At 47.0% G+C, this 14,106-nt stretch overlaps 1 protein-coding gene across 3 annotated transcripts in view; it reads right to left on the bottom strand.

Annotated features, from left to right (window-relative positions):
• The window catches only part of LOC121596143 (rho GTPase-activating protein conundrum), a 56,862-nt gene that overhangs the window by 14,994 nt on the left and 27,762 nt on the right, over positions 1-14,106 (bottom strand). For 2 of the 3 annotated variants that reach the window (XM_041920821.1, XM_041920823.1), the window contains exon 2: positions 5,177-5,738. In XM_041920821.1, the coding sequence (XP_041776755.1) occupies positions 5,177-5,357 (181 nt within the window). In that variant the 5' untranslated portion in view covers positions 5,358-5,738. Of the gene's footprint in view, positions 1-5,176; positions 5,766-14,106 lie in introns of all 3 variants that reach the window. The other variant, XM_041920822.1, reaches the window with a different exon arrangement.

Genomic DNA, 14,106 nt, shown 5'->3' with positions numbered 1-14,106 from the left:
TTTTACTTAGGTGTAAATTGCTGGAGGGTCAGATCTACCCGCCCCTGTCGCTCCCGACCTATCCCACCGCTTAGATAACCTCCGTTCTGGAGGTGTGTACGCTGCTGGAGTGTCCATCCAAGTGCGCGCACACAAATCGGCTGCCCCGCTGGGAATGTCGATTCGATTCGCAAGAAGAAGACCGTTGCGGCAACTGTTGCGCAACAATTAATAAGCACCGAAGGGACCACGGGCGATTCGTGAATGCTTACTTTTTTATGGCTCAGAGTAGAGCAAAAAGACGAAAGACTCAAAGTGACGAACCCGGCGCATCGGCGATAAAAACAATGCCCAAAAAAAAAACAATTGATGCTACTATTGATCGTACGATCCCGCTTGAGGCACAAATCCTCCGGTTTGCGAATCTCACATACGTCACCGTCCACTGCGTCGACTGATGCACGATGCACAACAACGGGGTTTTTAATGCACATACATGTGTACTTGCGTTTAATTAACGGCTCGTTTGAACAACGGACGGCCGCCTTGTTACTTCTGCTCGGAGTTTCCTCCCTCCGATTGCGCCACGACAGAACAATCGATCGGCTATTGTTGGCTGGGCACTCGTCCGTTTCGGCAGGAATCGATGCGGTAATCGTGAGCTGCAGCGCACTCTCCGATGCAGAACGGATGATGCTTTTCCGCTCGAGACGTGCTCGATGACGCGAACAGTTAGCGCGGTCTGACCTCTTCAAATGAGTTGCCCTCCGTCCGGGGTGGGTCATATGAAAAAGGGGACGAAGCATAAAGTGTGTGTGTGTGTGTGTGTGTGTGTGTGTGTGTGTGTGTGTGTGTGTGTGTGTGTGTGTGTAAATGAATATTCTTTAGGGTCAAATTAGCGAACGATTAGCAACAGCAGTTATGTTTTTGCTTGTCCCGTGTCCCCTTACATGGAAACAACGAGCGAACTCCGGACACGTTCGTTCAGCAAGTTGTGCGATAATTTAGTGTTCCGTAGAGGAGGGCGAAGACATCCACCCTCCGTCTTTTTTGCCATCGCGTCCGAGATGGAGCCATTTGAGGCGCGTGAAGAAGGGAATGAGGAAATTGAGTTTGTTTATTCTGCTTCACCGCCGTCTGATTGCATACACTGTGCGTACCGGGGCTTGTACAGATTGTTTGCGCAACTGGCTGTCCAGCGGAAACTTCAGCATATCTTTTGCAACTAGCAAAAGGTGTGGCCCGCGCGTAAGGGTTTCTCTGTATGATTATTCCCACTTTGTTCCCACTTCGTGTTCCTTTCTCTCTTTCGCCCTTTTTTTCGCGCGGGATGGGTGATTCCCTCGGGTCGTAAGTTTCGAGAAGATTTGTGTTTTTGTTTCTCTTTCTTGTTTACTTACTTCCCTCTTATCCGAGCGGGATCGATGTATCTCGTAGACTCGATGTCTGTGATAACCTGGTAAACAGTCGATCGAGAGAAAAAAAAAACGGAGAAATATGAACAAAAAAACCAAACGCCACCCGTGTCTCGATCGACGCGTCGATTGCGTCAGTGAGCTTCCAACCCATCCAAGAGTGGTCGCGCGCAGCGCGTCTTTCATATTTGAATGGTTGCGCCCGTTGCATCGATCGTGAAGAAGATCGTGGTCACACACGGTCGAGCGACAACGCGGAGGACACGGACGACACATATTTGCCTGCTTGCCACCAATTGACCGGCTCGGCGCGGCTCGACGCTCGATGATGTAACGGATGCATTAAAATTTTAACCTCAAAAGCCTTCAAACCGAGCCGATCATCCTGCCGATCGGCGACCGCACGGAGCGCGTGCAGTGCGGTAGGTTAGCAGGTTATTTAGCCCAAAGCGCGACCCAACCGGGCCATCATCGGATGCAGTGGAATGCCGTGCATGTGTGTTGCCGCCGGTGGCGCGATGGCCTCGTTTAATCATCGACCCATCGAATCGCGTTCGAGTGGCTCGTTTATCCCTTTAGCGCTGTGTGAAGAGGCGCTGTGCCGCTGTTGGGACGGTGCTGAAGATGATCCACCGGTGTTGTCGTGGCCGTTTGGTCGCATCTTAATAAATCGCACGGTTTAGCCAGGCGAGTGGGCTGGTGCGAAATGCCGCACGAGGGCTTCTGCTGTTGCTGCTGCTGCTGGTGCCTTGGGGCTATAAATTGATCGCACGGATTTAAGTCAATTTGTGCGCGCTGTTGTTGGGAAGGTGATTGGGAGCCCCTTCTTAGCCTTGAAGGCGTCGAGTGTGGCTGAACTTTCGAGCGTGGCTTTCTTTTTTCTCGCTGTTCTTGTGAAATTCGATTCGGGCCGCTATCGGGGATTAAGAAATGCTTAGATTGATGGCCGAGCGAGTTAGGGTGCATAATTAACCGCACGAATAAATGTTTGATTGGCCAATGACTTAAAACTCGCTGCTTCAGGTGTACAGATGTTACTCAACTTGTTTTTACTGTCTTTGCGGGGCTGATTATCAGCATTAATATAGCTCAAAATTCTTCAAATGAAATCAGATCAGCTCACAAAGGCGTACCATAATTTATCATCAATTTCCCTCATTAATATCATAATTTCCAATCACAACATATGACTGCCAATCGAGCTACTCTCCCGTGCCTTACGAAACCACATAATTGCATATATGTTTCATCACGTGCCACGACACTCTACTTTCTACGGTTTGTTTGCCCCCATCGTACGATTGTTCGGGAGTTCCTTACCCTCGCCGGTCATGCATCCAAAACCACACGGCCACACTAATTGTCGCCATGGCGCGTATCGATTTCAACAGCGATCATTAGCCAAATGAATTGGCGGTAGGAAAATTGTAGCGCTTGTGCACGGCGCAACGACGCCTAATGACAATTCCCTACCGGTTCGGGGCAGCTACCGACAACAGCAACCACCCACTATCGTACCGAGCCCGAAGTAAATAGTTGAAATTAAGCTTAATGGAGACCTTCCAGTACGCTTCACTGACTGTCACAGTACACTACCATTGAACGGAGCACAAATAGCGAATTTCCCCTTTACTTTTGCTATTTGTTTAATTTCTACCAAAAATTACCCGCTATCGGTGCATGATTGGCTAGCTTTAAGTAGAGAAAGCTAGAAAGAGACCAATAATTGGTGCATATTTTCTTCAAATAATTCATTTCCGGAATCGCATCTTTCCCGTGCGCCCGACGGTACGCATACATTCACCAGAACCGATTATCGTTTGACTCGCAGGCAGATATCGACGCGATCAGCGTAAGTGGAGTGCTTTTCTTCCGCGGAACCGCAATTGAACTGCGTGCACTCGAAAAATGCACCATCGGCGACGGAAAACCAGTAGGGCTGCGAGCGGTAAAACAGACAAACCACAGGGCAATGTACACTATCACCGTCATCGACGGATACGCGGCACGTGGTAAACCCCGGCTGCACTCGCTTGTTGGTGCCACCGGGGGTTATGATGACGATGATGATGATGATGACGGCACAGTAAGCGGGCAAACAGTGGAACCTCGGGTGGAAAGCCGGAGCATTTTTCTAACGACGCTGCAGTTTGTGTTTCATTTGCAGCAGCAGCAGCAGCAGCCTGCTCCGTTATGCTGCCACATTGCACGTGGTCGCGTGATTCGCGAATGCAATGCGAGCTGTCTGTATCACCACAATGCAGTTGCAGTGAAGGGGTCTGTTGCTTCTGTTTTGAGTGATTTTTTTTCACCTTATCTAGCAAAAAACCAAAAATGAAAAAGAACGGCCCACTTTTTAGAACGATCGCTTTCGGGCGTTTATTGTCGTTTACCGCTCCGGGCTTACGCGATTCCCGTTACTGAAGGGGAGAGAGAGAGAGAGAGAGGTAGGGAGGACTATTTTCACTAACGGTGCATCACCCGATTGTGAAAGCACTGCTTGCAGCCTATTAAGCATATTAATTGGAAGCCGTAGGTTTGTTTTGCTGCATGTGCAGTTCCCGCTTTAAGTTTGCATGGCTTGCAGATTCAAAACACAATTGCTTTGTTTTGCGAAATAATATCACTCACAAATAATGGTTTACAAAATTACTCACGAAAAATTGCTACGGGTTGGTTAGAAAAGAGGAGTAAAGCGTAAACAGAGGGAAAAGAGTGTGCATTTATTAGCCAATTAAGCAGTATACTGTATGACGCACAATGTGAGTGAGGCTTCACAATGAAACGCATCGTCTTTGCGATGGATGAAACGATCGTATGACCGTCGATTTGTTTTGATAAATGAAAATGAAAACTTCATAAGAAGAATCCACTTCAAAAGATGTCACGTTTTTTAGCACGCTCTATTTACCGAAAAAGTAGCTGCTGAAGTGTCCATGTGTCCTTTTAGAAGTACCCAGTTTAATAAACGTGGGCAACCAACAACAATCTTAGAACAACGCAAATAATACTAATTAAAATTGATATAGCATCTTGTGATCGTTCACGTCGGTTTCTTTCCGAGTAAAGCATCTTATCGCTCCTTTACTTTAATCATTCCCAATTTCTGCTATCATTGCCTTAGCGCATGATCACATTTTTCGTGACCTTAGCTAGGTCATTTAATTTAAAACCGTTGCGCCAATTGTATTCATCCAAATAAGCGAGCTCGACACGCTTGATTGGCATTTGGTTCGCTGGCGTTATTGGTTATCTATATAGCAAATAAAAGTTTGTTTACACCCCCTCAACTTCCCCGATGTTTCCACCACGGAGGGCTCAATCGATGAAACGGTAAGACAACAATGCACAGTTGTCGCGTGGAACAACTTGTTGACAACCGAGATCGCACAAAATGATGTCAATCAAAACACGCATCGGCAGTTGTACCATTCAACAACATGCGAACGGGCGTGTGAAGATAAAGGTTATCAAAATACAGTGCAAAAATGACGCGATTTCATTATCGCACCAGATGTGTTCTGCTTTTGAGGAAATTGTTTAAATTTGTTTAAATTAAACAAAATGCAATTACAATCGTATCACGTAGTGTAAGTGAGTTGCATTTGCGATAAACGATAACCAGCTGCTTGCTTACATGTATTTGCAATGAACACGAACCAATCTTGAGCGATTGAAATCGATAAAAAGAGTGTAAACATTTGCTTCTGCTACCATTACAACGCAAGGTCGCGACAGGAAAACAACGCCTTTTCTGTTACTGTAGAATGCAATCCACTTACCGGCATAATGGGCGATGGGTTCGGTCGGTGCCTGCAGCTTGTACTCGGACAGATACTCGTCCAGATCGTCCACCTCCTGGTGCACCACGCCCCGGTGATGGCTGCCGGCCGGTGGCGACGGGGGAGCCGACGAAGGCTGCTGTCCCGGGTGACCGCCGCCGGTTCCGATGCGCGATAGCATTATCAGCGGGTTCGTTTCGTTTCACTTGACCCCTCTTCCCACTCTTCACTCGCTGTCACTCCTTTCCTCACTTCCCTTTATCACGCACTCACTCACGATACACACAATTCAGTGATGTGCAATTCACGGTGTTAAACTGAAACATACACTTCCCTTCATCGGCCACTGTGATCAGCTGCAAAGATTTGCAAGGATGGCTTCGGGCCCGCTACACCATCCGGGTGCCGGTTGAGGGACGGCCACTCAACTGCACTTTACTGCACGCTGCAGGTGAAACAGATCACAACACCACATCGACACCTTTCGGGGCGCGATATCGACACTTCCTGATTCGGTTGATTGATTACTTTTACTGCTGCTGTTGCTGTGGTATTTGTTTTGCTATGAAGAAACCGAGAAACACAAACGCTATTAAAAGAAACAATTAACACTTCACGCTGGAGATGGTGGTAAACATGGGAAAATTACTAGCAAAAGAATCAATGTTTTGCAAAACCGAACACCACGGGAGGAAAGCTACAAAAAAGGCAACAACCCCCCAACTGTCCTTGTGTCTTGTTGGCCTTTTTTCTTTCTTTTTTCCCTATCTTCATAAGACATTTCGTAACAAATCTTGACGAATGGACACATGTATCAACAGTCGCACATTAATATCTCTCACTCGGCACGCTTGTGGCTGTGTTTGATTTGTTTACATCTGCCTCTGTTTTCCCTCCTATTTCTCGCTCTCATGCACTCTTTTTCACTATTAATTTTCACTTCGCTTCCTGTTCCGGCATCGGGCCACTCTCGGTGTGTGTTAGAAACGAAACAGAGGGAAAAAAATACAAGAGGGAAATGATCCATCTCCGACAGAGGTGGAAAATCGTTTGCTACTGGTGCGGCGGCTCTCACGGGCGGGTGTCGAGTCATTCGGTGGGACGGTGCCGGTGCTCTGTGTGCTCACGATGGTGGTGATCTGTCGGAAATGGTTATATCGCAGCTAATTGCCCCAGGGCTCCCCGCTATCGGCCAACAACAGGCCGCGCTTTGGGACCACCGGTGACCATGTGAAGTGCCTTCGGGCTGATGATTATGGCACCGCGAGTATCGGTAGACAGCGTGGTGAGGGAACGAGACGGTGGTTCGTTTGGAGCATGCTGCAAATGAGAAAGAGAACACAGTTTTGTGATTCATTAAAAGCTTTTTCATCGGAGAGTCGTAAAAATTATGTAAAATCGTTTTTAACATACATTATTGTTAGAAATAATGTTAATGCATTAGGAATATTTAATTCCTAATTACCTCAAAATTGAGTTTTAGTGCTCTAATTTTGATTGATAAAAATATATTTTTGGTAACACATTCCTACAAATAATATTTTTTCATTCAATGGAAGAGGTTAATATGCTCTTCCCAAGATAACGATCAAACAATACAAAGGCATTAACACTAACCGAACGGGATGCTTTGCACCGAAAAAACGAATCGTCCCTCTATCGTATGATTTACGCTCGTTTGCTGGGAGCAAAACTCAAGAGACTCGCCCAATGTTAGTTCCACGAAAATAAGAAATAATCCCATCATCAATCATTCTGCACACGTTGACGATTAACGTTTTGCTAGAGAAAAGCACTGTTGTTCTAGAGGGCATCGGGGGTTAGCAAAGATGCCGGCGGTCTTACCCAGCAAAGCCTAGATTCCTAGATCTACTTTCCAGGAACGGACTTCCACCCGCGGCGGCTGCGCTCGGAACAAATGATAATTATCCCGACAGACGGGAAGCCTCCCCCCCTCGCGAAAGGATCCGTTCGTGACTGTGTGATTAGACGAGAAGCGGAACAACACAATCACTCGCTCGTGGCCGCTCTGCCCTTGGATCTTCTTCCACGGCAAGTGCGCGCACGAAAGAGGAAGAAAATAGTTCAAAAAATTAACCGTCATTCCCGTTTTTGGGACTGGGTGTGGCTGTGGATACACATATCGTGGGTGATCCATTGGAGAAGGGAAGCAACAAAAAAACGACCAACCGACCGCTCCCATCACATTCAAACCGCGAGCCGTTCGTTTGCAATTATATAATTTACTCGTAAAGCTGCGCGCTCGCGCCCGCGATCGGTGGCCGTCCGGACAGTGAGATGATGCTTGCGTCATGTGGTGTTGTTGATTTGCCTAATTTCATGACGAATTTTCTCAAATGGGGGTGAAAGGTGCCCGAACGGAATGGGTGATGGTTGTCTCTGTTGCTGATCAGTTACCAATTGCAGGGGCCAAAGGGTTTTTATTCCGTTTTGTGCGAGCTTCAAAGAGACTTCATGACTGGAGAGTTTGTGCGGTTTAATGGACCAACATGACTTTGGGAAATGTCAGTTACTATTAAACAGAGAGTGATACCCTGCGTTTGTTCCATTTTATTTATTATCTTATTTATTATTATCGTATTGAATCAGTCTCATTTGCTTAATCGATTACAGATTTGCGTTTATACGCGCCAACGAACGCGGGTCTTGAAGCGCAAACGATCGCAACGTGCGCCATCACCCGTAACAATAAGAAACGCTGCTCTGCGATACGCAAACAAATCGTTAGGGCGAACTCGCGGACGACCTGTCAGCAGGATAAATATCCCTAAAGTGGAACTCCCTTCGTTTCCTTCGCTTCATAAACACACACACGCACGCTTGACTCAATGTCAGTGATTCAGCGGAAAAGTGCGCAATTTCCTGCGGAACACCCTCGACGTCGAGGCAAAGTTCTTCCCCAAACTCGTTCTCGCCGGCCCGCTCGTAAATCAAAGCCTAACACCGTAGCACTCGAGCAAGAAAGTGGAATAACAAAGCGAAACGCTGCACCGACAGCACCATTGCCTCAGCCAAAAGCCGTGCCATTACAGCAACCACCAAGCGCACAGGCGTATTGAGGTTGAGGTTCTTGCTTGCTCTTGACAAGTGTTTCCATCCACTTGATTGGCAAATGGTCAGTTTGCCCAAAAACATTTGTCCCCCGGGGTGGCGCGAGTAGGAAACGCGCAACTTGGGCTTGGTGGTTTTGCGTGAAAATTTCAATTAAACGCCCTCGAATGTCGTGCAGGGTGGATGGTGGTACACCTTTGGCCAGAATTCGAACGCACAGCGATCTTGAGCGGTCAACGGTGAAGGTTACGGGCAACAATGGCGGTGTGCGGTTCATGCAGCTCAATTGAGACCCTTTCCAAGGCTCAGAAACGCGCAGTGAAGCGCTTCCAATTCCGCCCACTGGCACTTTACGCTGTGCGCGATCACTCGATCACTGTCCCGCGCGATCGAACGCAATTGATTGCCGTGCAATCCGTATCCGCCTTGGACGCGTCTCCGTCACAATTACCAGGCACAATTATTGTGCCCCGTTCTTGCGCTTTATCGAATGTCGATTGTGGCCCGAAGATCTTTGAAGTAGGATGTATGCAACGTGCAGGTGTGGAAGGAAAGAAGCCGCCGTTCCCAATTGACGACAATCCAGGAAGATTGTGCTGGACACTATCTCGGATTAAAAACATCGTCAACAACGATGGTTGAGTTCTTGAACGTACGGAATCCATTTGCCACCTCTTAAAGGTCTGCAAGTTGCACGATCATGCCTTTTGATTGAATGACAGGTGATGGTGGGTAATAGCCAAAGAGAAATCATACGCTATAACAAAAAAAAAACAGCAAACCGTTTCGAATCATTACACACATATTGTATTGGATCTGAAGCTGAGGTGTTGTTATGTCCGATGGTCACTTTGTGCCTTTTGCCATGCGAGCAAATCGATCAGATAATGAACCAATAATGTAACGGATACTGCTACCTCATGATGACAAGCAACAGCGAAATGATGCCATTTGTTGTAACAATGTCCTTGTTAATCGAACCTTATTGTGTATAGAATACAGTTTACACAGTACAGAAGTTGTTGGAAAGCATTTAAACAGTAAATTTACTGCCATTCAATACCCAAACCGTATTCTAGCGACTTCCAAGTACAGCCACACACTCACGCGCAGGGTTCATTAAAAAGGCAACAGCTATCATTTGTCGAAGAAATTGCGAAACCGAAACCACTTCAGTAGCTAAGCGTTACGGTGGTGAAATGCCACCGTACGGGACACACGGTAGGAAATCCATTTCATTAGCCAGATAGGTAGTGCGCAACAACATCACCTTACAGTCGCATGCCGTCCGATGGTCGGAACGGGCATGCACACCGGGTCGGAAAGATATCTGCCACGGTACATGTGCGCCTCTCCCGCCCATTGGTACATGTATCTATTAAACTATTATTACATTCACTCCCGCTAGCGGCGACCGCTTATGACAACGCTCAACGTGTCGAAACCGACCGCATCGTGCGCTTGGGTAAACCGAAACCACACAGAACCACACAAAACCGACACAAACCCGGTCCGCAGGAACTTTGAGCCACCCGAGGAACACGGATCGAATTATGCAGCTGAGGGGAAAACGGTCTTGACAGCGTTCGGTCAGGTACAGTGTGTGGTCAGGCGAAGGTGATAGTTTGCAGACCTGCTCGGGCTCGCTTTAAATGACCAGTGCAAGACGCCCCCTCGGACGTTAATAGAGTCCGATTCCGGTTTGAGTTGTTGAAGGCGGCTTGTGTGCTGCAGTGTTTGACATCTCCCCCAAGACACCGCACACCGGAAATTATGGCCACGCGTTTTTAGAAGCCAACATATTCCCGCATTTTGCTTCCAAAACCACTCTGAAGTCTCCCAGGCTTCACTAGGGGTAACGAACAAGTCGTTAACCCGGAGGGCTACTGTTGGGTGACTTCTCTCTATCCACCACTAGATTTATTGTTATATTCTACCGCATGAAAAGGTTTGAAACAACTGTGTGCTGGCAGTGAAAGTGATTGCGACAAGTTTCTCCCGCAATAGTGTGAGGGTGTGAGCAAGACCAGACCACACAGCCGAACAGGAAGCACTATTGAACACCAAGCCATGGTTTACACACAGGATTACAGGTTTGCGGCAGCAAAACAACGCATCAAAACACTCGTTCGCCAACCAGGTACGGGTTGCGCATCTTCGCATTGTAGAAAGCAAAAGTGAACCCACGAGTTGACCTCTGGACACGGCTCCTTCGCCGCATGCCCGGTTAATGCGCAGTATCTGCTGACGGAAAGACCAGATGGTGAGGACGCTTTCCAGGCGCGCACAGGTCTGCGCACAGTGCGCCATTAATTTCTCTTAGATTCCGGCCCGCGGCCCGAGGGAACCAACGCCAGCCCAGGCTCTGCGCTGTCGAGATCGGTGATTAAATTCTCGTTTTGGATCGAACAGGTTGACCTCCAGGACAAGGCGCAGTCGCGGTGTGCTCGGTCGTAGGAACGGGAAAGATATCGGCAGCGACGGCATGTTCGGTGGAAAGAAAGAGACACCGTCTTGGTATGGGCGACCTCGCGAGCCTACGCCTAAAGATGGCTTATACAAACCGCTCCAAGACTTCCAAGTGATATCTCCTCGATGACGGTGAATACTTCATTATTGAACCGTCTCCCCCTCTCACAGCTTGGACCACCATCCTCTACAACCTGGCATGCGAACAGGTTTCTCACTCTTTGGGGCGGGTTCGACTTCTCTGCTGAAGTCACGAACAGACAGTGTGCCGGGTGGAGTAGTAGCAGGCAGCACTTTGCAAAACTGAAGAGCAACTACTCTCTGGCGCTCACAATCATACACACACACACACACACGCTTCAAGACCTTGCCAACGCGCCCGGCAAAGAAGTGTGGTAACAATTTTGAATTACAACCTCGGCATGCCCGAGGGCAAGTTCGTTGGGAATAGGCTGATACGTCCAATTTCTCGAGGACGCTGCGCCCCAAACGTGGTCTGGATGATGAGCGGCAGCAGCAGCGGGAGGTCAGGAATTCCAACGCAGCAAAGGGTCGTGGCCGTTGTTCCGTTGCCGATTTTGTCGCTTGCTTCATTTCGGTGCAGAGGTGGGGAGGGGCGCATGATTTCGCGTGAGAAAGAAAGTGAAACTCCTCCCTTCTTCCCTGACGTCAGCGAAGATGTGTGCCATGTGTCCTCCGCCCCGAAGGGTGTAACGCAACTTTCGCTGGAATGTTGGTTCGGTGCGCTTATCGGGCAGCTTGTTAAAGGTGCTCACTGCGTACCGAAGCCGTCGTTGCAAATCATCTTCAAATATGTCCAGGTCAGAATTCTCGATATCAGAGCTGTCTCTCAATTCTCGCAACAAAACTCTTCCTTCTCTCGCAAAAATATGGGAAATAAGACAGAGTTAAAACCAAAATGATAATCATAATCCCAATAAAATAAGATATATGTTGTTACTGGTGCCGTAATCGAACATCGTTTGGTGGGGACAAAACAACTACTATCAACAAGCCACCGAGAAATGTGGTCCACCAGCAGCACGACCAGGTTCGGAAACTAGATTTTATTCAAATCACAACCACCCTTGGTTAAGATATTCACAAGTTATGAATATTCAGCGATCGCCCGATCTTGAGGCCTGAATATTCTACAAAACGATCTCTTGGAACTCCACCGAGTCTCGATCACCAAATCGACGTTTTTGTGACTTTGATTCAGAGTCACGGCGACACAGGTTCGTAGGCAGCTAAAATGCGCTACAGAACAACCAAAAAAAAAAAAAGGAACGACACAATCAATCGCCCCGTGCTACCAAATCGACAGGTTTGAAGGGTTTGACATTGGTGATAGAAGATTAACAGTTAGAGTAAATTAAGACCTAATTTTGTGCCACTTTAATTCCGAGAAGTGAGAAGCCTTTTCGGACAAAAGAACGCGTCCCGCTCGGTTTTGTTTTGGTAAGCGGTGGGAAGCGCGAACGTGAGTGTTTTAGATGTAGAAACGGATCCATGGGATCGAAGAAAACGGTTTCCGTTTTTTACGATCGCAAGGGTGTCGACGGTGCAGCTTTTTTTAGTGGCTTTTAATAAGAAGACTTTAATGATCAAGAACACTCAGTTCCAGTTGTAGCGGTAATTGGAAAACAATGTCCCGTGTTGAGGATCACCTGTGCCGTCGATCGGAACACCATTAATCTTAATTTGGGTCAGTAGAATTCGTGAAGGTTGTAGCTTGAAATGGTTACATTCTAAATGCTCTCAAACATACCAGTCATACAACACATACATTGGTTTGAGACACACACTAAGACATCGAAGTTAGTGGTGCATGTGTATTATTTCCTTATCTTAAGAGCATCTTTCATTAGGCTCTCAGTTTCTAAAGCAAAACACCTACATAAAAGCGTAAACACAAAGCGAAGATGTTCACACACGATTCCACTAAACTAATGGCATATTCCATTTATAGAAGACTTCAAACGCTGGAATGATGCAATGACTCTATCTCCAACGATCGTTATCCACCATTATTGGTCAGATTCTCGTAGTGGAGAGCCGAGAATGGCTTGATGGTTGATGCAAGTAGCTTTAATCTCCAGAAATAGATAGGTTAATGCATTGACTCGTTCATTTCTGGTAAAGCCAGTTCGGAGGCGGAGGCAACAAAACGTGCCCTCATCACATCAAGTGTAGTTGATATAATAAAATAACAAAACGTCACTAATCCTTGTACCGCACAAATAATGACGCGATAAAAAATCATTAAGACATTTTAAGATTGCTTCGAATCTTTACGGCAGGAAATGACAAATATCCGACATAAGGTTGTTGTTCATTACACTGCAGGCTCCAACAATCACAGACGTTTTAGATTTCGCTGTGCACGAGCTGGAAACAATTTCCAGCTCATAAATTTCCTATTCTGCGGAAGTCTTGCAAGGTCGACACGCGATAAGAGGCGGTGTAAAGCGTTCGAAAAAAAAGAACCTATAATCATCCTAACTCAGCCTCATAAAGTGATCTATTTCATGGCACACATATGATGCGGTTCGCGGCACACACTGAACTATACACTGTGTGTCCTTGGAATTACAAAATCCTCCAATGGCTGTGATTTTCAGGAACAACAACTTAAAAACGTCAAGTGGAGTTTCTAGAAAACGCTTCTTCATTTCCGTCCCTTTTTGAATGTTTTAGCCGACAACAAGTTGTATACATTTATTCCACATGCTTTGAGCATACGACAGCTCATGTCTTAAACATGACCCAAACTACTGGTTTTAAAGTTATCCAACTGAAACCGAGTGGCTTATTGTGCTGGAAGCTTTTCTTATTTGCGTTCTCCTCAACTTATCACGCACAGTGTTCCTTGATTCCGCTCAGTTTCGTCTTAATTATGCCCACATCGCCACAAACCGCACCAGAAGTACCTGTAATCGGTCGTAGGAATTTTCCTACCACCTTCCCCCAACCACACATTCTACGCGTTAGAAACCCATTAATACCAAAGCGGTATCTTGTCACCTTAAATTGGCATCATTAACGCGCACCACTGCGGCGGCTGTCCACAGGGTTTGCTTCCACTTTGTCCCTTCGCAAAATCTAGAACCTTTAGCCACGGAACGTCGTCCTTCCAGCAGCACCAATGACGTGAGGTGAGCATTAAAGCTACCCCCATTTTTTGTGGTGCGTGTTTTGCATCGGTGGTTGAAAGTCCTCACCACATCAAACGAAACCGAGCGAACGGTTTGCACTCTCAATAGCTTGACAAACAGTGGTTAGCCGGGGTTTTTTTTTCACCCCGCTATCGTAAATGCCACACATCGCTTCCGATTAGGATTATAAACGGTGTAATAAAAAAAACACACAACAGTCCCCACCATGTG

Source organism: Anopheles merus, chromosome 3R (genome assembly GCF_017562075.2).
Source record: "Anopheles merus strain MAF chromosome 3R, AmerM5.1, whole genome shotgun sequence".
NCBI classification, from domain to species: Eukaryota; Metazoa; Arthropoda; class Insecta; order Diptera; family Culicidae; genus Anopheles; species Anopheles merus.
The sequence above is the reverse complement of the archived record's forward strand: the minus strand, read 5'-3'. Positions and strand labels throughout refer to the sequence as shown.